This window comes from Pimephales promelas, chromosome 13 (assembly GCF_988280905.1).
Source record: "Pimephales promelas chromosome 13, fPimPro1.hap1.1, whole genome shotgun sequence".
Classification (NCBI taxonomy): Eukaryota; Metazoa; Chordata; class Actinopteri; order Cypriniformes; family Leuciscidae; genus Pimephales; species Pimephales promelas.
Window position 1 is genome coordinate 26,067,303 of NC_142781.1, and position 25,087 is coordinate 26,092,389.

The 25,087-nt window shown below is 37.1% G+C and overlaps 6 protein-coding genes across 6 annotated transcripts in view; 3 read left to right on the forward strand and 3 right to left on the reverse strand.

The window, feature by feature from the left end:
* Positions 1-323: 323 nt before the first annotated feature.
* On the reverse strand, positions 324-3,693 carry LOC120494098 (uncharacterized). Its single transcript, XM_039693211.2, has 4 exons — positions 3,576-3,693; positions 2,985-3,133; positions 2,516-2,591; positions 324-1,351 (listed from the first exon to the last, which is right to left on the reverse strand). Exons 2-4 carry the CDS (start codon positions 3,113-3,115, stop codon positions 959-961), a joined length of 600 nt encoding a protein of 199 aa, XP_039549145.2. The 5' UTR covers positions 3,116-3,133; positions 3,576-3,693; the 3' UTR covers positions 324-958.
* Positions 3,694-4,087: 394 nt separating this feature from the next.
* paqr8 (progestin and adipoQ receptor family member VIII) lies at positions 4,088-5,738 on the reverse strand. The gene has a single exon (XM_039693210.2). It carries the CDS (start codon positions 5,708-5,710, stop codon positions 4,646-4,648), a length of 1,065 nt encoding a protein of 354 aa, XP_039549144.1. The 5' UTR covers positions 5,711-5,738; the 3' UTR covers positions 4,088-4,645.
* A 1,318-nt stretch (positions 5,739-7,056) lies between these two features.
* Positions 7,057-13,733, forward strand: mcm3 (minichromosome maintenance complex component 3). Its single transcript, XM_039693209.2, has 17 exons — positions 7,057-7,348; positions 7,532-7,644; positions 7,856-8,064; positions 8,154-8,284; positions 8,551-8,789; positions 8,894-9,002; positions 9,156-9,309; positions 9,909-10,040; positions 10,160-10,368; positions 10,588-10,762; positions 10,986-11,109; positions 11,601-11,751; positions 11,873-12,013; positions 12,220-12,329; positions 12,699-12,784; positions 13,053-13,137; positions 13,293-13,733. The coding sequence occupies exons 1-17, from the start codon at positions 7,274-7,276 to the stop codon at positions 13,489-13,491; spliced, it is 2,442 nt and encodes an 813-aa protein (XP_039549143.1). The 5' UTR covers positions 7,057-7,273; the 3' UTR covers positions 13,492-13,733.
* Positions 13,734-14,669: 936 nt separating this feature from the next.
* On the forward strand, positions 14,670-20,374 carry il17a/f3 (interleukin 17a/f3). Its single transcript, XM_089118772.1, has 5 exons — positions 14,670-14,883; positions 15,020-15,133; positions 17,637-17,723; positions 18,578-18,786; positions 18,962-20,374. Exons 3-5 carry the CDS (start codon positions 17,709-17,711, stop codon positions 19,203-19,205), a joined length of 468 nt encoding a protein of 155 aa, XP_088974898.1. The 5' UTR covers positions 14,670-14,883; positions 15,020-15,133; positions 17,637-17,708; the 3' UTR covers positions 19,206-20,374.
* stmn4 (stathmin-like 4) lies at positions 19,399-24,136 on the reverse strand. Its single transcript, XM_039693324.2, has 6 exons — positions 24,047-24,136; positions 22,738-22,786; positions 21,844-21,939; positions 21,527-21,732; positions 21,258-21,449; positions 19,399-20,599 (listed from the first exon to the last, which is right to left on the reverse strand). The coding sequence occupies exons 2-6, from the start codon at positions 22,748-22,750 to the stop codon at positions 20,540-20,542; spliced, it is 567 nt and encodes a 188-aa protein (XP_039549258.1). The 5' UTR covers positions 22,751-22,786; positions 24,047-24,136; the 3' UTR covers positions 19,399-20,539.
* emilin1a (elastin microfibril interfacer 1a) overlaps positions 24,059-25,087 on the forward strand; it is a 38,659-nt gene continuing 37,630 nt past the window's right edge. Inside the window, exon 1 of the mRNA XM_089118768.1 lies at positions 24,059-24,225. Within this exon, the coding sequence (XP_088974894.1) occupies positions 24,059-24,225 (167 nt within the window). The remainder of the gene's footprint in view (positions 24,226-25,087) is intronic.

The following is a 25,087-nucleotide window of genomic DNA, read 5'->3' on the forward strand; positions in this document are numbered from 1 at the left end:
CAGAAATGTCATTTATGCCATGAGAACATGGATCCATTATGCCTTGTTACCACTGTGCAGGCTGCTGGTGGTGGTGTAATGGTGTGGGGGATGTTTTCTTGGCACACTTTAGGCCCCTTATCCATAAAACCTGAAAACACAACATGCCTGTGTGTGAGTCACAGTGTTAATGTCTAAATAGCTAAAAACGGATCCTATTGGTCTGTTCCATCATGTGTTTCTTAAACAAGAACAAAAAACATTGTGTTTTTCTACCACATTACAATAATCATTTTTTATTATATATCTTTTATTTTCAATATTAATTATATACATGATCAAAGTATTCCACACTATTATACACACACACACACACAGTCCCATGAAAACAACATGTAACAAATATCAACATTTATCTTATATATTTTCATATTTAAATGTATCCCCAGGATAAGTCATTTTAAATTAAATGTACAGTATAGACAGAAGTCTGCCTGCAGATTCAAAATGTGTCACCTTTCACCTATATCATTTGGTCTATTTCCTAAATATTCAGCATTGTTTATTTGCAAACAGACATTTGGAAGAAAATGTTCATCATGTAAATGATGTCTGGGGATTATAAGCTTTCTTCTGTCTGCCGCCGTAGCCGACGGACTTCATCCTCCAAAGGGGATTTTAGGTCTGGACAGCACAAGCATGTTGGGTTTCAGTCTCTGAATCCAGTCTGGGTATTGGCTCGAGGCATTATATCATGTGACTCATGCTGACCTACAATAACCCAGACGTGTTTGGCTTCCTTTATACAGTTTTATGTGAAGTTGCAGTGATGCTAAAACAAATATACTTATTTATTAATCTAAATCTGTTTTGGTTTTTAAGACGTATCAATTATAAAGATATAAAGACCTATAAAGACTTAAAAAGCATAAATATAAATGCTGCATTGTAAATGAAAATTTTGCTTTATAGAGTCATACTAGAAATGTTTGTCTGGAATGGGAGGGAGAGCCTCCCTTGCAATATCACTCATTTCAACCACAGTATCTGTAGAAAACGGAGGTTTTGTGCTTTTGTTTTTCCAGTTCACTGCAGCATAAACAACTGAGCTGGTCAAATGTAGATCATGGGTGTGAGGTTCAGAGAGACGCTGCTCCACTGCCTGTTTGTTGAGGGCTGAAACAGTGTGATTATCATCAGGCTTTGTCATTGCTGTGGAAGGGCTCTCGTTCTCCCCTTCAGCTTTGTCAGATGGAGGCTCTCTAATGCACTCGTAAGGGTTCTCCTCATTCAGTTCAGCCTCTGAGTATATATGATCAGATAGATCCTTGGCAGCTGGCATACATTCAGCACCCTGGGACTCTGGGAGTTTCTGCAATGAGAACATACGTTTCTGAGAATAAATGTTTATTATTATTTACTTTTTTCTCCATTCCACGTCACATGCTACAGTATATTGTGCCAGTCCTTCATGATTAATCATGATTAAAGATTTTTTTATCTGCTCTCCATTACAGTGTCATTTCCCTTACATGATTAATCTAATAACTCTAATTCGCTGCAATTTACCACTAAGTGATTTTAATAGACCATCAAAAGATGAATATGGTTCAACAGTCAATTGCAATTGGTCTCAAAGCAGGAAAAAGTTTCTTCCTCCAAACTCAAGTAGTCAGCAGTGGTCCGCACTACTCAACAAAAGCTTTGTTTATACTGTATATGCTAACAGTCATATATAGTACACTGGGAAAGTAGATATACATGTGGAATGTTCCACATTTCCTATATTCAAAACCAGACTCAAAGTGTGGCTTATAGCAAACCAGTCTTGTGACCACTGAGTGTTTTCTGTGTTTTTTGTTGTTGATTCTGCTTGTAATTTTTATTTAGTTTTTTCTTGTTTATTTTGTTTTTGTTGTTATTTTGTTTGTTGTAATCTTTGTATTTTTTGTAATTTATAGGGACTACGGATGTAAATTAGCCCTCTGGCTATAATCCGGCATGTTTACGTCTGTTTTGTTGTCTCAATTCAGAAGTTCATTAATGTGCATTGTCCCTATCAAATAAATAAAAAAAATATATATATAATTTTAAGCAACCCAATCATTTTTACTGGGAACTTCAGTTTTGAACAATATTGCATTGTGAACTCTAAAAAACGGGTTGGATCCAAAATGGACAAACCAAACCATTGCTTTATATTTTTAAATAACATTTTAAACCCAATAGTTTGGGTTTGTTCATTTGATTTGACCCAAACATAAGTTGAAACAACCCAGAATTTTTTAGAGTGTAGCAACAGCCAACAGTAATATTTGGCTGGGGTGGTGATGGCGCAGTGGATAAGACACATGCCTTTGGTGTGAGAGACCCGGGTTCGAGAGACAAATGTGTTCTTGAGCAAGACACTTAACCCCTAGTTGCACCAGAGGCGTGCGACCTCTGACACATATATTTGGATAAAAGCGACAGATAAATGTAAATGTAATATGTACTGTTTTCTGAATATGTGTGGTGGCTTATATCGGTCTCTTACATTTTGTGGAGATGCCAATGGAATATTTCTTTTCTCTTGTCTCTGTAAATTGCTGGATGATGCACTGTCAAACTTACTGGAGACATAAAAAGAAAAGTCACTATTTCAAATGTTATATATAGCATCCATAGTGCACGGTTTTTGCATGCAAACATAATAGGCTATTATCAGTATTCCATCTTCATGGTTTACATATGTGGTTGACAAACAGGTCTCTACTTTTATTACAATAACACAAACACAAACGATATTCATGCTGTGCATGTGAACTGGGCTCTTGGTGACTTGTGCGTCTGAACCTGTCATTGCACATTCCACTGAGATCACCCATTTACTCACAGCAATTCAGCTTCTGTTACAATCACTCCCTTCTCTTGGGTGTGTTTTGAATCAGCACATGTGATAATGAATGATGAATTCCCAAATATGCATTTAAATATACAGTAAAGGCGAAATTTAAGAGACTTACCTGAAACAGCTTGTACAAAGGCTGTAGAGTGTGACATAAATGATGATGAAGAAGGCTGACACAATACTAATCTGAAGAGATGAAGAACAACCTGATAACCAGGGAATCAGACCCTCCTCAACAGGAGCCATGACTCTTCATCCAGTTGACTGAAAGGTAAGAATAGAAGGGAACTGCCACAGTTGATATTCTCGATCAAAACAAGCTATGAGATTGTTGATGGGCCAATGAGCAAAAGTAATGAAAGCGAATATAATGTAAGCTGTTATTGCTGTTCTCACAAATATGATTAGCTACACAGGTGAGTACATGTACAAGTCACGCCTCTCTTACCATGTAACACAAACAGACTGCAATTGTTAGGGAAATGTTTATTAGGCTACTATTTTAAAAATGAGTGAAAAGTAATACCAAAAAAAGCAGTAAAAAGTGACACTAATTTAAAATGTACATTAAAATACAAATCTTTACACTGAATATAAATGAAAATTATTTTATTTCTTGGATCTGTGAGATCTGTTTTAGAAACTTCCTACAAACAGCCTTTCTCTATCAGTCTGCATTCAAGAATAAAAGAGAATCTCCCTTTACCTTTGACCTCAGTTACACGATCCTAGATCAGCTGTCATCATCCTGTCTTTACCGGCAGCAACACACAACACTACACTTCCTCATTCTGGATTCCAGCAGCCACTCCAGTTCCTAATCCATATCTCCCTATATATGCCTCAAATGAATTCACTTCACTTTTACCTGTTCGTGTAATTACCTAAATAGTTGATTTATATATAAAACAATATCCTTCTTTTTCAGATTTTTATTGATATATGGTTAGTTCTGTTTTGAATTAGATTTAAATAATTAGGCTAAAACATAAAAAAACTTTATTTTTTCCCCCCCTTTTTAAATATGGAACGCTGCTGCCTCCCAATGGACAAATGAGGTATCATAAAATAAAATAAACTAAATTAAATAGCATGGTAAAGTTTTTAATTATAAATAAAAAAAAGTTAACTGAAATCAAAACTCACCAAAGGTTTATTAGAATGCTTGGATTTTAATGTAAACACTTTTTAAAATACAAAGCACAATCAAAAGTCCAAAGCAGTTTCTAAGGCACCGGGTTTAAACTGAATTTCCCACTGAGTGCAAAATAACTTGAATGTTTTTGAGTTTTCAAGTAAATAGGCCAGGCCATAGAGTTCTGGATTTGAGAGGAATGTCGGCTAAGTGGTAGATTATACTCAGTCAGCAGTGAATTCATTTGTGGGGAAATCCCCGCTTAGTATTTCTGTTTGATTTGATTTGTAAAAGTATAGTTAGAAAAGTAAAATGCTTCCCTGAGACTGATATCTGCCATTTCAGATAAATGGTACAAAAGCTGTCACTGGGGTGCTACCCTTTAAAAAGTTACACCTTTGTACTTTATTTACCCAATAAAGGATACACCCCTTTAATATTCATGCCTACAGTGTACATATCGCCTGTGTGACAGCTTTACCATTTCTTGTGAAAGTGTGTGATTTCAAAATGTGATTGTGGGACTTTTAAAGTAAAAAAAGAAAGAGAAAGAAAGAGACATCACAATTCTCATAATAAATCCACTAAAATATATTAATAAATGCATTGTGGTACTGTATAACTAACAAAATCAAATCTTCTCAAAATGTTTTGCAGTCTTTTTTCTTCAGCTGTCTTTGCACAGCTCCTGTCATTAGAACCGCAGTCAGAACACAGCACAGCACCAATAAGAAGAAGGATCCTCCAGCTAGTAAAATGAAGTGTTCTCCATGCACACCTTCTCCAGACTGCTGATGCACCAGATAATCTCTAAATATTGCTTCCAGCTGGCACATAGTACACATGGCCAGGAAGATGTGGAAGATCTGATGTCCGTGGCCCACAATGTCACATCTCCCTGGAAAGAAGCGCTCAGGAACTGGGCAAGAGAAAAACAGAGCCGATAACACAAAAAACACCACTTGCAGGGCGTGAAACACCAACACTGGCTCGTCCCAAGATCTGGTGACCAGGCGGTGAGCAACGGGGCTTATGTCGAGCAAGTAAGCCAGGCTGGTGGGAATGATCTGGCAGATCTTGCGGTGGAGGGGGTATGGACGGCGGTAACGGAATTTGGCGTAGCAGCAACTGGCGCAGGACAACCAGGCCAGCACCGCGGCACCGGGTAGAAACAAAGCTCCCACTGGGCTGTGTCTCCATTCTGGCTCAGAACAGTAAAAATAGTGGCCTAGTGCACAGCCATATTGGTAAACAGCTACGCCGACGTAGTCTACGAAAAAGAGTGAGTAATGGGCCAGCTCAGAGTGTGACTGAAGCAGGTGGGCGGCCACGCTGAAACTGAGGTAGGTAAGTGACGACAACATGTACAAAAACAGAGGCAAAGACGCCACATTGAGCGTTAGCCCCGATGCCCCGAAAGAAAAGTGAAGTAGGAGCGCAGGGATCGCCAGAAGGTGTGTCCATACATTGAGCGACTCGTTGTGACATTGAAAGAGGCTACAGAAGTAGCTCAGCCATTCCTGACGCACAGGACGATAGCCAGACAAGATGTAGGGCTCACGAAACAGGCTTGGCACATCAGAGGCGAGTACGGTGGCTTGAGGCAAAGGTAGACGGGGCAGCCAGTTCGACAAGTGTGGTAACTGACCCAGCTGCTGTATACTCAATGTCAATGCACTAAGACGGCCCAAGACTCCACTTGGCATGGTGAGACTCTGGATCAATAACAAAAATGAGCTGCAACGAGAAGCAGAAAACAGCACGAGGATAAATTATCAGTATGCCATGATTCATACCTCTGCCAGACAAAGAGCCAGTTCTTGCTGAATTAAACCTCTTACACTTGGTAAGTTAATATCTGGCCTGGTTGAATTGATCATTGTGCTTGTACTCACATTGTGCCCTGCTATATATTTCTCCAAATCAACGTTTTTCAATTTTAAAACACTAACTTAGCCTTGAAACCTATATGTTGCCTACTAATGCACTGCTGGGGGTTATAGATTTGAGTAATGGTTGCATATGTATGATGCCTAAAATGCTGTCTAGGGAGTTTAGGTTATCAATGATTTGTACATTCTGTGATTAGTATTCTGTATTTTTAAAAAAAACTCAATACTATCTAGACTACTGAAACCACACTTTACAGCACATTTCAAAGAAGGCAAGTTTGCCAAATTTGGTTATATTAAATTGTATTAGTAATTTATCATTATAAATAATTAAGAATAAAAAATAGGCTACTTTCAAATGTGCCCTATTAAGTAAAGAAAGAGCAAGAATAGGCTATGTGACATTTATACAATCTTCTGCAAAAAAAAGTATTGACTATGCGTTAAATAAAAAAGAGTTTATTTCTCCTCACCTGTGCGAGACTGGTTAAAGTCGCTCTTCACTTTACCCAGACTTCACTATTCACTCTTTTAAGGGTTTAACGGGGTTCATATTAACCTAAAGATTAAATCCGGTTCTCAGACTTTTGCATTATTATTACCTTGGCAACTGTGCTGTCCATGTCCAAGCCTCAATCTCAAATGAACTGAGAGACTTGTTGTGTCGGCTTCTTGTGAATTTGGGCGGGGCTACAAATTATTCATGTTTGAAGGGACTCTTGACTCAGAAAATGACTCAGTTCACTGTTGGAAAAACCTCAAATATGAAGAAAAAAAAATTATATAAATATAATTAAAATAAAAATTATTGTAATCTCCATTCTTATGTCTGAAGACTAATTTTCTCAAAATAAAATGAATAAGAAAAAAATCTGTCAAATCGGGTTCACTATGATTCATTACAGTGAAAGTGAATGGTGACTGAACTTTGTACTGTTTATAACTGTGTACAAAATGCTTTGATATGATGATTAAAAAAATATTACATTTGATTTACAGTGACTTCAAATGGGCACAAAATAAAATGAGCAAACAGCATGGACACATGTTTGTTGTTGTCTTCAACTACCATTATTTGCCAGTTGCCACAACAGCTCCTCCGCATCTCAAGATGTGAACGCATGCGCAGAACCGGTTCTCTTTTCGCGCGAAACACTGAAGAAGGCCGGGCGAATCTTCACTCTATGGATTTGATTGGACGCCGCAACCCAAAAGACTGAATATGTTAATAAGTCACTGGTGTGTTGACCAATCAACTGTCGGATTCCACAGCGAGAGAAGTCTGTTGGCGCGAAAAAACACACAACAGTACAGCGATCGACACGAGGTGGTTCTCCACAGAGTATTTCTTAACACTTTTGAAAGCTAAATATAAAAATGGCTACTGAAGTTTTGGACGACCAGGAACTGAGAGAGGCGCAAAGGGATTACCTGGATTTTCTTGACGATGATGTAAGCATAACACATTTATTATATAGTTATTAAATGTTAAACAATTGAAGTTATCGTGTCTTACAAGAAACAAAGGCCCACTCTCATAAACCATAATGTAACTTACTTTAAACTTGTTTTCGTGGGCATTTTTGCTCATGTTTTGTTTGTTGACAACTTTTTTTTGGCTTTTACGCTTTTCAGCAAGACCAGGGCATCTATCAGAGCAAAGTACGACAGATGATCAGCGAAAACAAATCCAGGCTCATTGTGAACCTCAACGACCTGCGACGCCGCAACGAAAAGCGAGCAGCAAAGTGTGTTTAACTTTATTTTTAAACCATTTTCCCCTCCCTTACTTACCTTTTAAAGTGTATACATGCAGTAGTGAATTGGGTCTAACAGTTACATTAAATTACATAAATAGAGTTCCATGCATATTAACTATATGTAATGAAAATACAGTTTAACATAATAATGTAAAGTGTGACAATGTTTTAATTGACATGAATTATCTCTGGGCCTCAGGTTGCTGAATAATGCTTTTGAAGAGCTTGTGGCATTCCAGCGTGCCCTGAAAGATCTGGTGGCTTCAATAGATGCCACTTACGCCAAGCAACACGAAGAGTTCTTCGTTGGTCTGGAGGGCAGCTTCGGCAGCAAACATGTCTCTCCTCGAACCTTGACATCTCGTCTGCTGGGTAGCATGGTGTGTTTGGAGGGCATTGTCACTAAATGTAAGTCCAAGCCTTTTTATGTGCATTTTAAGGATTTGATATTTTGCATGTCATGGACAGTGAATTGATCAGACTGTCTGTATTCACAGGCTCTTTGGTGCGTCCCAAAGTAGTACGCAGTGTGCACTACTGCCCAGCCACAAAGAAGACCATGGAGCGCAAATACACTGATATGACCTCTCTGGAAGCCTTCCCTTCAAGTGCCATTTACCCCACCAAGGTACTATGATTTGCCCCAACTCACAACTTAGATTAGTGGAATCATGCAAAGATATTGAGGCCAGAATATGATGATCAGGATCACCTTGCGAAGGGACCCCCTTTCCTGAAATAGGCAGCTGTTTATTACTATAAGATCTGTTAATATTCTGCGAGAGAAACAATATGATATTTTAAAGACAATAATGTCAAATTATTTTAGTAATAATGAAATTATTATTATTAACATTATTATTAATACTCTGTGTCTATATTTGATCCATTCAGGACGAGGAGAACAATCCACTGGAGACTGAGTTCGGTTTGTCTGTCTATAAGGACCATCAGACCATCACAGTGCAGGAGATGCCAGAGAAAGCCCCTGCTGGTCAGCTGCCCCGCTCTGTGGACATCATCCTGGACAATGACCTGGTGGACTGTGTAAAGCCAGGGGACCGGGCGCAGGTGATCGGGACCTACCGCTGCCTGCCCGGCAAGAAGGGTGGCTTCACCTCGGGCACCTTCAGGTACAGCTTCACCAGCTTTGCTTAAATGGTTTTGAAATGGTTTTGATCATACTATTTATGACAAAGCCTAAATATATCTTGTTATCCCATTTGTGTTTGTTCAGGACCATCATGATCGCCTGTCACGTTAAACAGATGAGCAAAGAAATCGCTCACTACTTCTCTGCAGATGATGTAGCCAAGATCAAGAGCTTCTGCAGATCTCGCTCAAAGGTAAGAGAATGGAAGTGTTTCTGAATGGAAGTTTCAGCTCCTAGTCGGATTGCATTCAAGATTTGGACACATTTTTGGGAAGTGAACTTTATGAAATTATTATGTGTATGTTCTCCTAATATGTTTGCCTTATGCGTCTTTCTTCTCCTTTAGAACTTGTTTGATCAGTTGGCTCGGTCACTGGCCCCCAGTATTCATGGTCATGAGTACATAAAGAAGGCCATCCTGTGTATGCTTCTAGGAGGGGTGGAGAAGGTTTTGGAGAACGGCTCGCGCATTAGAGGAGACATCAACTTACTTCTCATAGGTATTTGCCTGCTTAGAGTTGCACAAATAATGAGCCACATTTTTTTTATACAAATCTCTCTCTGTGCTGGACATCAGATTAACTTTTTTGTAGCTATGTAAGTCGCAAGTATACTCTAGCTTTTTTTCTGCGTTTTTTTTTTTCTCTAGAGATCTATATATATATATATATATATATATACATTTATCATAAAAACTTTATAAGAAACAATACATATATTATAAGTGATTATTTAAGTTGCTAACACGTAGAGGATCTAGACCAAGCACATGTTTTTCAAACATTTTGCCCCAACCTTGTGAGTTCCCCCTTCCTTTAAGACCCATTCATATTCTGTGAGAGAATTAGTAAGCATGATATAATAAAGACAACAATGTCAAATAATTTATTTAGTTTTGTTTTGACCTGTTTTCTGTTAATGTCGGTTACAACCACCAGATGACGCCGTTGATCAGTTTACTGGTTAAAAAAATTACTTAAACAAACAAAACATACTTTTCTTAGCACCCTAAACAATTAATATACTTAGTATATGTAAAATACCTAATAAATGAACCCATAAGATGTGTTTAAAGTCCGCATAAATCTCTACTTCTTAGGTGACCCGTCCGTGGCCAAGTCTCAGCTGCTCCGGTACGTTCTGCACACCGCACCTCGTGCCATTGCCACCACAGGCCGAGGCTCATCAGGTGTAGGTCTGACTGCAGCTGTCACCACTGACCAAGAGACAGGTACTGCGTTTCACACACACACACCATCGAGCCAAGAAACCATAGGTTCATTAATTACAAGTTTGCCTATTTCAGAGTTTTGTTTGTTCTTTTAACATTAAGTTGTATCTGTCCCTCAGGTGAGCGTCGTCTCGAGGCTGGTGCCATGGTTTTGGGGGATCGCGGGGTGGTCTGCATTGATGAATTTGACAAAATGTCAGATATGGATCGGACTGCTATCCATGAGGTCATGGAACAGGGCCGCGTCACCATCGCCAAGGCCGGCATCCATGCTCGACTCAATGCCCGCTGCAGTGTCCTGGCAGCTGCCAATCCTGTCTACGGCCGCGTAAGTGCCTCATTTGGTGTTCGTAAAATCTGAATCTGTGAGTAATCCGTATCTCTGCATCATTTCATAATGTTATTCTTGATAAATATCCAGTGTAGTTCAAGAATTCACCCAGACCGCACCACAGTGTCGGTACAGATCCATCTGGCCCAGACATTATGTTGCTGTCTGGGCAGATTTAATAGAACAATGTTTATGATTTTGTCTCTTCATCTGCAGTATAATCAGTATAAGACCCCCATGGAGAACATCGGCCTGCAGGACTCGCTGCTGTCTCGTTTTGATTTGCTCTTCATCATGCTGGATCAGATGGACCCAGAGCAGGACCGGGAGGTATCCGACCATGTCTTGCGCATTCACCGCTACAGGGATCCCCATGAGCAGGACGGACAAGGTACAAGCTGATAGATAGCATATTATACTATATATTTAATGTTAAGTGTGTCACTTCTGTGCAGTTAATGCCACCAAAAAGAGTTAGATAAATATGGAATGGGAGGAATTTTAACATTAAAAACTTAATTTGATAACTTGAATTGTCTGTGAATAAAACGTGATATATTCTGTATTAGGAAAGAATTTTGTGTTAGTGTTTATTTAACTCGTGTGTGTTTCAGCTTTAGCTCTTGGTGGTGCGATCGATGCATTGGCCACTGAAGACCCTAATGTAGTTCAGGAGGAAGAAGAGGAGCTACAAGTGTATGAGAAACACAATCCACTTCTCCATGGAAGCAAAAAAAAGTATGAAGTGCCCACTTTTTTTCTTATCTTTACCTTCTGTTTGTTTTCTCTAATGCAAATCACCAATGCTAATTCAGCTCAGATTATGTCTGCTTTATAATATTACCATGTGCCTTCAATGATGATTTGATATGTGAATTGGGTTGCCATATATAGCTTTTAAAAGATAATTTTGCGCTAGCATTGAAAAGTTTAGGGTTGGCAAGATTTGTTTTAATGTTTTTGAAAGAAGTCTCTTATGCTCACCTAGGTGGCATTTATTTGATCATAAATACAGCAAAAATAGTAATGTTGTGGAATATTATTACAATTTAAATACATTTTTATTTTAATAGATTTTACATTTTATATATTAAATTTGTGTGTAAACCATGAGACATTTTTTCATACTTTTTGGATGAATAGACAGCTCACAAGAATCTTTTCTTACACATTCTGTCAAATATGAACACCCCATTATTATAGAGCTAAATGTTTATTGTATTTTTTAGGGACAGAGTGGTGAGTAAAGCGTTCATGAGGAAGTACATCCACGTTGCCAAGGCTCTTTCTCCTGTTCTGACTCAAGATGCAGCCAATCACATCGCAGAGGAGTACTCGAGACTGCGCAATCAGGAGCAGCTCGGCTCTGACATTGCACGGGTAGATGCAGACCCATTTTCAAACTACTCTGATTGGTTTTGCTGGTCAGGTATTAGTAAATAAAGTTCTTATGCTGTGAGATAACTAATTTGAAGAATCTGTGCTGTGTTTTGTACCTCAGACGTCACCGGTCACTGCTAGAACCCTGGAGACATTGATCCGTCTTTCTACAGCTCACGCCAAAGCTCGCATGAGCAAAGTTGTGGAACTGTTGGATGCAGAAATTGCTGTGGAGCTCGTGCAGTTTGCCTATTTCAAGAAGGTTTGTTTGTTAATATAGCTTATAGCTCATTAGACACATTTGTTTACTCTATAATGGACAGATATAGAATACATTTAGCCTTTACATTGGTGTTTGGAGAAGTTTTATTTTTTATTATAGTACTTCCATCAGTGGCTGATTTAAATCCATTAAACATTTTCTATCAATTAAATGAATATCTTTTACCCTCATTTCCCATTTCTCAGGTTTTGGAGAAGGAACGTAAGCGCTCTAGAAATGGGCAGGACGCAGACTCAGAGGATGAGGAGGAAGATGAGAATGAAGCACAAGAAACACCTCGACCACAGAGAAAAAGGTCTAGTGTTTTTCACAATAGCATGACAAAGTCTATTTTTATGAATTTTCCAAGCTATAAATAGTCAGTCTTATAATTTACATTATAAATGTCTTTACTGCAACTTGATTTCTTAAAAAAAAAAAAAAAAAACTTGCTGACTCCAAACAGTGGTGTATTCATTATTAAAATCATCAGGTGTAATGATTCCTTTATGAAATTGTTAGTTTACAGGGTTTTTTTAACCCTAACTGTTTAATGTGTTTAAGTTATGATTATGATACTTATAGAAATTGGTAATAAATGAGAGGTCAATGTCCCCTGGTGGTGGCTACCTGAGTGAACAGAGTTGACCAGGGAAAATATTTTCTTTCTTTTTTTGTCCTGTAGGACGCGCCATTCTGAGCGCAGACCGTCTCAGGGCAGTGAGTCATATGACCCTTATGACTTTGATACTGAGACTGACATACCACAAAGTAAGAAAAACCAACAAAAGGCTTTTTATACATATTATAATAAATAAGTTAAATTAATCCTAAAATAGATATCATAAATCATTAAAAAATATATTTGAAATATTTTAAACAAAAAAATGTTTTAAAATATAAGTTAAAGTGGGATAAAATAATTACACATCTATTATAACATTTAATTTTTCTTTAAAATGTAATAATTTTAAGTTAAATATAAAATATTTAGATTTTTGCATATAAAATGCACTAATAATTTTTTTTCCTTCCTCAGTTCAGTCCCCAGCTCCTGCAAGGCAGGGTGAGGAGCCAATGGACACACCTGATCAAAATGGTCACACGGAGTTGTCTGATGACAGGTTTGTCTGCTGAAATCACACTCAGCGTTTTCAAAGTGCAGCCACTTTCTTTTTGAAGTATTGTTTCCGATTGAGTTATAAACAGAAACTGTATCGCTGGCAGGTCTGCTGATTGTTACAGATGCTGTTTGTCTGATGCACTGTGTTTGCTGTAGGTTGAAGGAGTTCAAAACCGCATTGCTGGAGGTGTTCCGCTCTGCTCATGCTCAGTCAGTGGGCATGATCGCTCTAATGGAGAGCATCAACAAGAGCTGCCCATCTCCGTTTAATGAAACCGAGGTCCGTGCCGCTCTCGCCCGCATGCAGGACGACAACCAGGTTATGGTGGCTGATGACATCATCTTCCTTATATAAATGTGTTTTCCGGTGAATCTTTTTCAGAAGATTTTCAGTATGTCTGCAATGTTGATGTTCTAATTTTTGTACATGCATATGCATGTATTGAAAAAAAAATTCTCTCAAACATATCATACTGTACATTTTTCCCATTTTTGTACATGCGAACATATGCAAAAAACAACCAAATTTATTCTCTCAAACACATTGTCTGAAGGTTTTTCATATTGTAAATGTTCCCTTGCTTGTACATGCGTACATATGCATTTAAAAAACAATTCACTTTCAATGTTTTTTAAACATGCACGCATTTTAAACATGCATTTGTTTCATGTTTATCACTGTTTTTAGACTTGGTTAATGTTTTACAGAAATTTAGTTTTCTCTGTTGGTTTAACTTCGACCAGTTTTTTTTTTTTTGTGACAACTTGTAAATAATGATTTATTGTTAAAAAAGAGAAATTTGACAACACTGAAGAAAAAGAAGAAGAAGAAAAAAAAACAAACTGGTGTCAGAATAATGACAATACACAAGCTGGAGATGCAGTTTCCAATCCAGTCTTTACCATATCTCAAACCCATTCCCCCCTTCCCATCCCAATATCTGTCTTCTGTCCATTGCCTCTGTCAATAAAAAGCTAAAACAAAAAGGAATATCTCACTTTTGTTTTGTCGTTGACCGTATTTTTCTACAATAAACTTAATGTACGAATAGACTATAGGTCCAGATCTAGCTTTTAAAAGGTATAGTTCACTTTGAAATTAATTGTTAATATGTTTTAGATTATCTCAAGGGCATCCAAGATGTAGGTGTTTTTGTTTCCACAGCATTTTCAATTTTGACATTTTTTTGTCAAACCGTTGTTGTCTGTCAGTCCTATAATGCAGTTTTAGGAGGGTCCACCTCAAAGAGCATGCACAGAGAAGTCAAAATTAAACATGATTTAATGACTGGTGAATGTAAGTAACGTTACACACTTATGGCTTAAGACCATAGACTGTAAAAGCTTAAACACGAAACGAGCTGTTTGTGTGAGAAAACGAACAGTTTATTTATATAGTTTTACCTCTTGTTAACAGCCGTCGAACTAAACTGAATCAGATGTCCAACTGAACCGAACTGAAAATATAACTGAACCGTCTCCAGACGTTACGCCGGAAGTGATCTCTCACGCGTCTACGTAAGACAGTGTTTACACGGAGATTTCGGGAAGTTTTACCTTTCACTAAACATCGTCTTCCATTGCGATTTCCCGTATATCTAAATATGTTTAGTGAAAGGTAAAACTTCCGAAATCTCCGTGTAAACAATGCATGACGTAGACGCGCCACGCGCGAGAGATCACTTCCGGCGTAAGGTCTGGAGACGATTCAGTTGGACATCAGTTCGACGGCTGTTAACACGATGAGGTAAAAACTATATAAACACTGTTCGTTTTCTTACACAAACTGCTCTTTTCGTGTCTTAGGCCATCAGTGTGTACTTACATTTACGAGTCATTAAATCATGTTTGATTTTTTGACTTCTCTGTGCATACTCTTTAAGGTGGACCTACTAAAACTGGGATAGGACTGACAGACAACAACGGTTTGACCAAAACATTTCAAAATTGAAAATGCTTTGGAAACAAAGACACCTACATCTTGGATGCCCTTGAAGGTAAGCTAAAACATATCAAAAATTAATTTGAAAGTGAACTAGTTATCCCTTTAATGAATCTCTGCTCTTTTGCGTAACACCAGAAAACCACATAACCTCAAACTAGTCATGCTTCAGACATTCCAAGTCATTATAGCTTCCGTTTGCCACATTGCCCTTTCAGTGTCTGTGTCTGTACCATTATGACTGTGTTGTCTCATAGATGTAGAGCAAATGATGATTTAAATGCAAAGTGCAGCTCTTTTACAAAACCTTTCTACTTGAGCATGCAGAGATGCGCCTTATGCTGTCCAGCTTCGCGGTTCCTCAGAACTGGTGATCTTAACTTTTTTTTGCATGGGAGCTGGAGAAACCCTAGCAATGGTTGCAATAAAATATATGTAATGTTCATTCTCATTGCATTGTAAATGGAATTATGGTTTCCTGATGTACTATAAAGCCATAGACCACTCAAAAATGAAAATTCGGTCATCATTTACTCCCTTGGGTCGTTCCAAACCTGCATATATGGACAAAAAGATGAAATGAAGGTTTGAAATGAGGGTAAGAAAATGACTTTGCCGCTTGTTCTTGTCATACAATTTGAAACATTCCATTGTTGTTTTTCTCATCTGCTTCTAATTTAATGTCTTAGAATGACTCAGGAGATGTTATCATATGCTTGTGGTCATGCTAGTGTTGTCTGCTGGAACGTACTGTTATAAGAACCAAGTCAGCACTTCTTTGACCTAAATTGAAATAGAGAGTGCAAGAGCATGGTGTAGTGCTGCAAGTATCAGTTGGTGTACATGGGGCAAATTTAACACTGATTTTCCAACAAGAGCCCTTACATCAAGTGCTTTTATAGATAACATGAAGTAACCATACTTTCACAGCATTAATTAATACTGGTCAGTGTTTATTTCTGTGCATACGTGACTGATCACAAGTTCGAAGTTGGCATTTATTTATGTTTTAGAAATAAGTCTTATGCTCACCCATGCTGTGCTTAGTTTGTGAAATATTGTAAATTAAAATAATTTGAATTTAACTATTTGAATATATTTTAAAATGAAATTTATTCCTGTGATGGCAAAGCTGAATTTTCAGCATCATTACTCCAGTTTTCAGTGTCACATGATCCTTCAGAAATCATTTTAATAAGATGATTTGGTGCTCAAGAAACATTTCTTATCAATTTTGAAAACAGTTGTGCTGCTTAATATTTTTGTGGAAACATAAAAAAACTTTTTTCAGGATTCTTTGGTGAACAGAGAGTTAAAAAGAACAGCATTTATTTGAAATATAATAATTTTGAAACATTTTAAATGTCTTCTCTGTCATGTTTGATCAATTTAATGTCCTTACTAAAAAAATAATAAATGTGCAAGTGCATAAATTATAATTAACCCAGATTAATACATTAAGAAATGCTGTACATTTTTAATTCATGTAATTAATAGATAATGAAATGAAAATTCATTTACTCACCCTTGAGTTGCTTTAAACCTGTATGAATTTTTTGACATAAAAGAAGATAAAATATGGGTACCATTTTTAGGTGAACTACACCTTTAACTAAAGTTAACAAATTGAACATTATTGTAGGTATAAATCTATTAAAGGTGGATGAAGTCCATGTGTTTTGCCAAGAAAGATTCCTGTCTTGAAAATGTAGTCCTAAACTGAACCCTACCCATAACCTATCCCTAAAACCTGAGGGACATGATGGGTGAACAGTTACTGGTGTAGAAGCACCTAACCCATGTTGGAAGCCGAAACTTGACAAACTGTAAACTTGTCCCTCAATTCTGATTGGTTATGTGCAACGTTGTTCTAGGATCAACAAAGATGTCGATCAGGAACATGTTGTACCTGGTGAAACCCTATCAAATCAATATCTCAGGCTCAGCCTAAAGCACAGTACAGTTCTTGTAAGGTTTTAGATGCAAGATGTTAATCTGTTGACATCAATTAAATGATAAAATTTGAAGTTTTCCCAGGCCTCAATAGCTGTCAAGACACACTTAGCTTAGGTTTAGCTATAAAAGTTTGCCCACAATCAGCATGTATTTGCAGATCACATATGGGCCACTTTATCTTACTTAATCACGATCAGCAAAAGCCATTCTTTTAGAACATTATTGACATATCCTGTCGAAGCTGTTGACCCATATAAAGTGCATCTCAATGCACTGCTGGTATAAAAATGTGCTATTCACAAGTCTACTGATGTGTATGTAGGTGAGACATGAGAGCGTGGGAGAGCACAGAGATGTGTCCGTGTCTGTCAATCTGATTACAAATTACATGATGAAAATTGTAGATAGTTACTCAATTTAAATGACACATTTTTCATGTATTCAGACTAATTTTTGATTACCTTTGATCAAACTTATTTATCACTTAGAAAGAAAGAACTGATGCCACAAAAAGAAATGCATTGCAGGTTGGTCTATGTCAGGGAGTTCAGTGATCTGAAGATGACTGTCTACTTTGCATTTGTCTGTTTGCCTACGTCAAGATCGGGAAGTGTCTTTCTCTTTCTCACCAGCCCATATAAACAAGCAGATTCAGTGCAGTTTGTATTCTGAAGATGCAGCTCTCATTGGTGAGTTTACACCCTAATTCAGTTCACTCTAATCTTTCTTTCTTTCTTTACCAGTGACTAGAACGATTTTAGGAAAGTTATTTTCATTTTGGAGTATAATCTAGATATTATATCTACTTGAAATTTGATCTGCAGGACAAAATTTTGTTGTGAGAAAATGTTAATTTAGTTTGTTTTATTGAGTTCTTAGGATATGCACCACTTCATTTATGTAAATAAAGATGCTTAACTGACATTCAACTCAATAACTATATTCAATCTTTAAGCCTTTCTTTACAATTTACAAATTGCAATGGTAGTAAAATTCCATCAAGTTGAATTTAATAATCCTTATATATTATTCATATTATGGATTAAGAATTTTAAAGAAGTATAAATCTTAATGGAATAAGGGAAAGGACCATTTAGTTTAGGTGATTCATATTAATAAATGTTAATATAGAAAATATTTCTTTTATTTTTTTATTTAAGTCAAATTTACATAAACTGAATTGGTCCATTCCCTTGGTCCCTTAGATTTATTCAAAATGTTTAAATTATAATATATATATATATATATGTGTGTGTGTGTGTGTGTGTGTGTGTGTGTGTGTGTGTGTGTGTGTGTGTGTGTGTGTTTTTCAATTTTTATTTAAAAAAATGTCAATTAAGCTTTATTTTTTATTCGATAAATGTTTTTGAGTGTATTTAGGTCTCATAACATAAGATATCTAAAGGTAAGTCTAAAAAATGGATCTTAAAGATTCACATTTAAGGATTGAATGTTTTTTTTTTTTTGGTAAAATTAACAATATCAAAACGGAAAGTCCCAGAAACACCCGGCAGTACTTGACTCTTTGTCTCCATCCCCTCAGGTTTTCAGAGCTGTGCTGCTGCTTTTCCTGCTTGCCCTTATACTAGGTGTAGAATGTGATTCTTCTGAGAAAAAGTCTAAAAGAAAAGGAAAATCGAAACGTGAACGTAAAAAGAAAGGACTGTGGGTCTTCCAGGACTCATCTCCGTACAACAGCTCAATGAGTGCCTCCCTGTCTCCAAACAGATCTTTGTCACCCTGGACATATGAGTGAGTCTTTAATCTGATCAATCATTACTGGTGTCTATTTTAATCTCAGTTATGTGAATCGTACCAATAATTTGAAGCAGTTTTGAGGAATTTCACTTGAAGGTAGATTGTGATTCACTGATTACACAAAAGGCGGTTCTGTGAATTTTTATAAATGTTTCTTCTTCCAATTCAGAACTTCCTTTGACGATTCACGAATCCCACAGAAAATCTCTGAGGCAAAATGTGAAAAAAGAGGCTGTATAACTGAAGATGGTGAGGAAGACTTGGGACTGGAGTCTAAACCCATCTACTACCAGATCAATGTCCTGAGGAGAGTGAAGGGCAACAACAAGATGCACTACGCCCTTAAACTGGAGACTATAAGTGTTAGTCTAGGCTGTACATGCGTTTTACCCATTGTTGTGCCTCAGAATTAGTTCTTTATTGTACTTTTAACTGTGTACTGCTATATTGCTGTATTAATCTGCCAATACAGAAAACGTCTGCTGTAATCTTTTCATCAGCTTTGTATTTATTGTAATCTCGATTAATAAAATATTATTGTAATATTTATTGATTTGTGATTGTTTCAGTGCTTAGACATGTTGGAATGCATTAAACAAACCTTCGTTTTAGTTAAGAGAAGCATTTATTTGACTGTTTAGAGAATCTGGAAATTACAAACACAGTGAGGATTTACGTTCCATTTTCTGACAAAAAATCAGGTCGATTAACATTAATTCTCATCATTGCACATACGACGGCTCTTTTTTGATGCTGCGCACCAACATCAAATTGCTTTATCTTCATATAGAACAAATAAAAGAAACAAGACTATACGGTAAAGCTCAGTGGCATGCCAAAGCAAAGTGCACCGTTCATATCTAATACTTTCAAACTATTTCCCGAATACAAAGCAGATCTTTATCTCACACCTGAGTGCTTCCATTCTTCATTTTCTGAGATGCCACTATGTGTTTATCTACTGATAAAAGCTTTAAAATATAATAAATGTAAAAGCTAAATGTGCTTCTGAGTTGTGCTTAAAGTGTCACTGTGCTCACTGTGAGAGAGGAATATGAGCTTTCATATCTATAGGCATCCAGAATGTTCTAATAATCTAATATTAATTATATAAAATGTTCACCTTGCATCAACACAGCAGGAAATGTGATAGATATTGTACCTCTAAGCCATTTGATTACCGATGCTTTATAATACATATTGTATAAGCATGCCTGAGGTTCTGTGAAACCCTATTGATTATTGAATATTAATATCAAACGATAATTAAAAAAGCTCGAGCCAAAGCCTCAGTAAATGGCACATGTTTTGGAAAAAGATGCTTTTGTGACAATAAAGAGGATGACTTTAAGATGTAGCTTAAGTTAAAACATTCATGTTTACTGGATATGGAGGTTATAAAAAGCATCTCTTCATCGATTTAATTTCTAGTCCTTCTTTCCAAGTCAGTTCAACGGATCAGTTTGGTATATTCATTCTTCTGCTCTGAAGCAACCTCCTGTTCTCCACCAAGCAACATTCCCTTAGTGCACCTTGCATTGCCATCAAGACAATATTTTTTCTGTTTTTTGCTAACATTAAGTAGCTTTCCAAAAAAGCATGGTGTGTTGCAAATTGTCATTATCAATGTCCAATATGTCCCCTTTTTGAGGTGTATTGGCTACCTTTTGTTTTATTTTTCAGTTATCAGTTTCATCTCCATAACTTTTCCCCTTGACCACATCAGTCCTGCGCAGCAGGCGCTGCTCTACCGGCAGGCCTCCTCTTTTAGCTCTTTGTTCTTCCTCACCTCCTCTGCGTGTTTGTCCTAAATAGACACAAAACAGAAAACTTACTTGATGCATGTATTAGTGTGCCTGAGTGAAGCAAAACATAATCCACACCATTCTAATACAATATTCATATTGATTCTTTGTTAGACTGGGAAGGGACTCCCATGTCCCTGAATGTGTGAATGTGTAATCACACACACATACACACACAAATAAAAAATATATATAATTTCTGAATTATTCTAATAATGGAGTAATGGCTGCATAAAATTAAGCTTTGCCATCACAGGAATAAATTATGTTTTAAAATGTATTCAAACTTTTTTTAGACATATATAATATTATATTATTATACTGTTTTTTAAAGAAAAGCAGCTTGATGAGAAAAAGAAACTTAAAATAAAAAAATTATCCCAAACCCTGACATTTTTTTTTCACATAAAACGAAAAAGTTCTCATTTGATTGTGATGACGTGTTTAAAAGTAAAAAATGTCTTAGTTTTAGCTTTTTAGCTTTCCATTCAGAACAAATATTTCAAGTAACGCCCTAAAGTCCATTTATTCTTGTTGAATATCCTGTTTCAGTATGAAATATGTCTCATTATGAAAGCAAAATGGGTTGTAATTGTAAACAGCCGTTCACACATAATGAAGTTACTCAAGTACTTCGCATCCTTGTCAGTCAGTTTGTACCTTTTCCTGTAGTCTCTCCAGCATGGCAGCAAGCAATGCCTCACGGTTCTCTTTGATGGCCTCCATCTTCTGCTCCAGCTTTTCTTTAGCATTCTTAATGAAGTTGTTGTTCTCCTCAAATGCTTTCTGGATGACCTCTCTCTCATGCTCCCTCTTCTCAGCAAGATGTTTTAACATCTCTGCCTCCTGGAACTGGAGAGAATACAGTTTCAGCATCAAAATCAGACCGAATAGAGTGATGGTTTGGGCATGCGAGTGTAAATACCAACCTTCCGCCTCTCCTCAGCGGCTTCCAGTTTCTTCTGGATCTCCTCCAGGGAGGGGTCCTTACGCTGGGGCATGGAAGTGTTAAGCTCAGGCACACCGTCAAAAGAGGGAGGTTTCAGGATCACCTCAAATGCCTGACCCGAGGCCCGCTTGTTCAGCTCAATGACCTCCATGTCTTTGATCACACACCAGTTGAGATCCACTGCATCTTGAAGAATGATCACATAGAGTACTTTCTGTGAGCTAAATGTATCATGGCCTCATTATATTTATGCTCATTGCATTTTAGTGGTAAAGATGTGCCTGTTTTGTAATTTACCCTCAGCCTTGTATGTGGGATTCTCTGCATTGTTTGAGTTGATGCAGGAGCACAGAAGTGACACTAGAGGGAGCTCCTTCACCTTGTCTCGATATGCTGTGAGGAGAAACGAAAAATTCCTCGTGATTCGTGAATATAAACAAAAGCATGCTTTCTCTTAAAAATCTTATTCGTACTTGATTGATTCAGAAAAGTACACATTTCAAAACAAAACAATCTCATTAAAAACAGCTATAAGCAATTCCACATAAAATGTCTAGCAGGCTACCTGAAAGATTTCACTGAATTAACCGCGAAGCGCATCGTTCCCAGGGATTACTTGAACTGCTAAAATGTATGCATTCAACTTGAACACAATGTAAGTCGCTATGGATGAAAGCGTTTGTAAAATGTATAATTGTAATAAAATCTTTATTTTTAATTACAACTCGCGGATTGGAAAACCTGAAGAAGGTTCTCTGATCAACCAACCAATCGCATGATTTTTGGGGCGGAACTAGCTCTTTGCTCGACCAATGGGAGTCCGAGGGAGCGTTTGGCAAACCTGTTTGGGGACAGGTTTATTTTAAATGAATTGTAATTAAACATTTTACATAATTTTAAAATAGATATTTGTAACCCTGGATAAACGTTTTTCAGTGAATTTTAATTATCAACGAATTGAAAATGTTTGTATTGGATTTTCTTAAATGTCTGATACTCTGATTTCGTTGAACATAATTATTGTAATTTATTAAAATCAGTTTCTTCTAGTTTCTCTATAGGTTTTAAAAAGATTTACACCAAGCATCTGTGATAACATTTCAAACATTTCATACCCTGTGCCTTCAAATGTTGATTTCGACAATAGGGGCTTTGGAGTTTGAGAATCAGGGCTGACTTTTTGTTGCTTACCTGCCAAGGTCATGTTTATGCAGTATCGCTTACAACCTTTCACTCTGTCCTGTTTAGAGAGAGAAAAAGAGAAGAATTGGAAAGAGTGTGTGTTTTTAGTTTACTTGCCACAAGGATAAATCCCTCTGGCCTCAAGTAAATGTTCTGAAACATCAGAATTATAAAATCACTCAAATTAATCCCATTTGATTAATACACTAATGTCTTGTACTTTCAATCCATTGTGAATGAGATGTGTCTAAAAGGCGCTTTGTTGTGATGTGGCGGGACACTGGTGAGAAGGGAGCATGAATTTAGATGAGGGGCAGCAGGGAGTGTCACGCACAATCTCTGTATTGTTACTCCACCTGAAAGCTGCCACTTATCAGACAATTTTAGCAAGCATCACAAACATTAAACATTACATTAATCTTAAAAATAAAATACCAGATATGATATTAAACACCCAAACGCCAGCCCAGATGACATTTCATAGCTTAGTGAAAGGACACAGTGATGCTTTGTTCAGCTTGGGGAGCACTAAAACCTAAAGAGATAGTTGGCGGTCACCGGGTGGTGGTGTGTATGTCTGTCTCAATCTATAACCATGAGCAAAACTGGAGGGACCCCTATGGAGAGACACCAATGAGAGAGAAGCATTGCCCTGCCCTGTTCATACAACTACTTTTGTCTATGTAGACACTTATTAGCATTTGGATTAATAGCCCCTTACTTCATGTATAGCTGTGTATTTACAGCTTGTTACAGAAGCAGATACTCGTTTATACTTTCAATATTATACGGTCTTTGCCATTATATTCTCACATCACCGTAACAAAACAAATTCCCATGACTCCTTTACATAATTTCTATCTGTTGCCCCAAATGGCACATTTGCATATTTCCAGACCAAACACTTGAAAAATCAATACAAAACATTAGCATTAAGTATCAAAATTACTCCAAATCCAACCATAAAACTGCAGTCAGTGTGTGAAAGGTTGTCAGACTCTTGCCTTTGAATGACATATTCTAGTGCACTCTTGAATTATGTCATCTTTTAACACATTAATGCATCTCTATACACACAGATACAGATTTGTCAATACAATAATTTTTTTTATGCATGTAAAAGTAGCTTGGCATACATTATTGATGGCAGACACAGCATGCTGTAAGAACACTGAGTTCCCTCTAAATGTCTGATGCGGCACTTTCAATCTTTTGAGTCAAAGGTAACCTTTTTCTTTTTAGTAATCAATGTTCAAATCGCAAAAACACATCATGGCACATGCAGCCTCTCAGTTGATTTTGTGATGCCCACACTTACCTTTTCTTCTTGATGAGGTGTTGTCCCTGTCTCCCCCCTCTCTCTCTTCTGTCTCTTTCTCTGGTATCCTCTTTTTCACCTCCCTCTCTTCTGCTCCTCAGATACAAGAGCTCAGCAGCATCAGCAGCGGCACCCCTCCTATCGCATGACATCATCTCCCAGTGCTGCTATTGGCCGAGGTGAGTGGCAGAGCACGGTGGGCCAGCATTTCTCCATCACAGAGAAGCACAGGCGGTGTTAACTCTTTGTGCCTTACTGCAGGTGTCCATGCAAAATAAAAGACAAGTGTTCTCTAACACGTATGTAGATGACAATAGGAACTATTATTATTAATTATACAACTAAAGCAATAACAGAAAAAATGTTTAATTTCCCCCATATTATATTATATTATATTATATTATATTACCTACCTGTGGATAAGTGGTTTGGAGAAAATATGAATTATTTATATATATATATATATATACACACACACACATATATGATTTTATATATATTATGAACTCTATTGTACTATATCCTGTATTTTCATGATGCATAAACTGCATTTGTCACATTTGTGAACCACCGCCCAGTGTTGCCAGGTTTGCTAACAAAACTAGCGCAAATGTCAATCAAAAAAGCCCAAAAATAGCCTAATCACACTATACCAAAAATAAAATCTGCCACTACCAAATACATATTTTACAGTTGCTGTTTTGCGTTATACCCAATATCAACTTAAAAATCACTATAAGATAGTAATTATAAACACGTTCTGTTTTCATAAAGGAGCTATGTGCCCTACCAGTTCCCTCCATCACAAAACCCATCATTGTTTTATCATGTAGAATGTAAAATGGGTAAAATATTTAAATACAAGCATTTCAGTCAAATAAAATGTATGCAATATGTCAAACATTTAACCCGCTGTAATTAAATCAGTTTATAAGAAGCCCAAATCAGCCGGGAAAATCACAGACTTGGCAACCCTGCCACTGCCCCTTCTTCTATTGCTACTGAACTCCATACCCATAACCTCCTAAATGATGTCACCCA

Bases quoted from the DNA above. Each gene is read 5' to 3' on its own strand.
- stmn4 (XM_039693324.2), bottom strand. The intron at 21,450-21,526 runs GTTGGTATTTAC...TATTCTCTCCAG, and splicing joins CCGCTGAGGAGAGGCGGAAG to TTCCAGGAGGCAGAGATGTT. The intron at 20,600-21,257 runs GTACAAACTGAC...GTGTCTATTTAG, and splicing joins TGGAGAGACTACAGGAAAAG to GACAAACACGCAGAGGAGGT.
- paqr8 (XM_039693210.2), bottom strand. From the start codon at position 5,710: ATGCCAAGTGGAGTCTTGGGCCGTCTTAGTGCATTGACATTGAGTATA.
- LOC120494098 (XM_039693211.2), bottom strand. From the start codon at position 3,115: ATGGCTCCTGTTGAGGAGGGTCTGATTCCCTGGTTATCAGGTTGTTCT. The intron at 2,592-2,984 runs GTAAGTCTCTTA...TTATGTCTCCAG, and splicing joins CTTTGTACAAGCTGTTTCAG to TAAGTTTGACAGTGCATCAT. The intron at 1,352-2,515 runs GTAAGAGACCGA...TTCTCATTGCAG, and splicing joins CATTGGCATCTCCACAAAAT to AAACTCCCAGAGTCCCAGGG.
- mcm3 (XM_039693209.2), top strand. From the start codon at position 7,274: ATGGCTACTGAAGTTTTGGACGACCAGGAACTGAGAGAGGCGCAAAGG. The intron at 10,041-10,159 runs GTACTGCGTTTC...TCTGTCCCTCAG, and splicing joins CACCACTGACCAAGAGACAG to GTGAGCGTCGTCTCGAGGCT. The intron at 13,138-13,292 runs GTTTGTCTGCTG...TGTTTGCTGTAG, and splicing joins ACGGAGTTGTCTGATGACAG to GTTGAAGGAGTTCAAAACCG.
- il17a/f3 (XM_089118772.1), top strand. The intron at 18,787-18,961 runs GTGAGTCTTTAA...CTTCCAATTCAG, and splicing joins TTGTCACCCTGGACATATGA to AACTTCCTTTGACGATTCAC.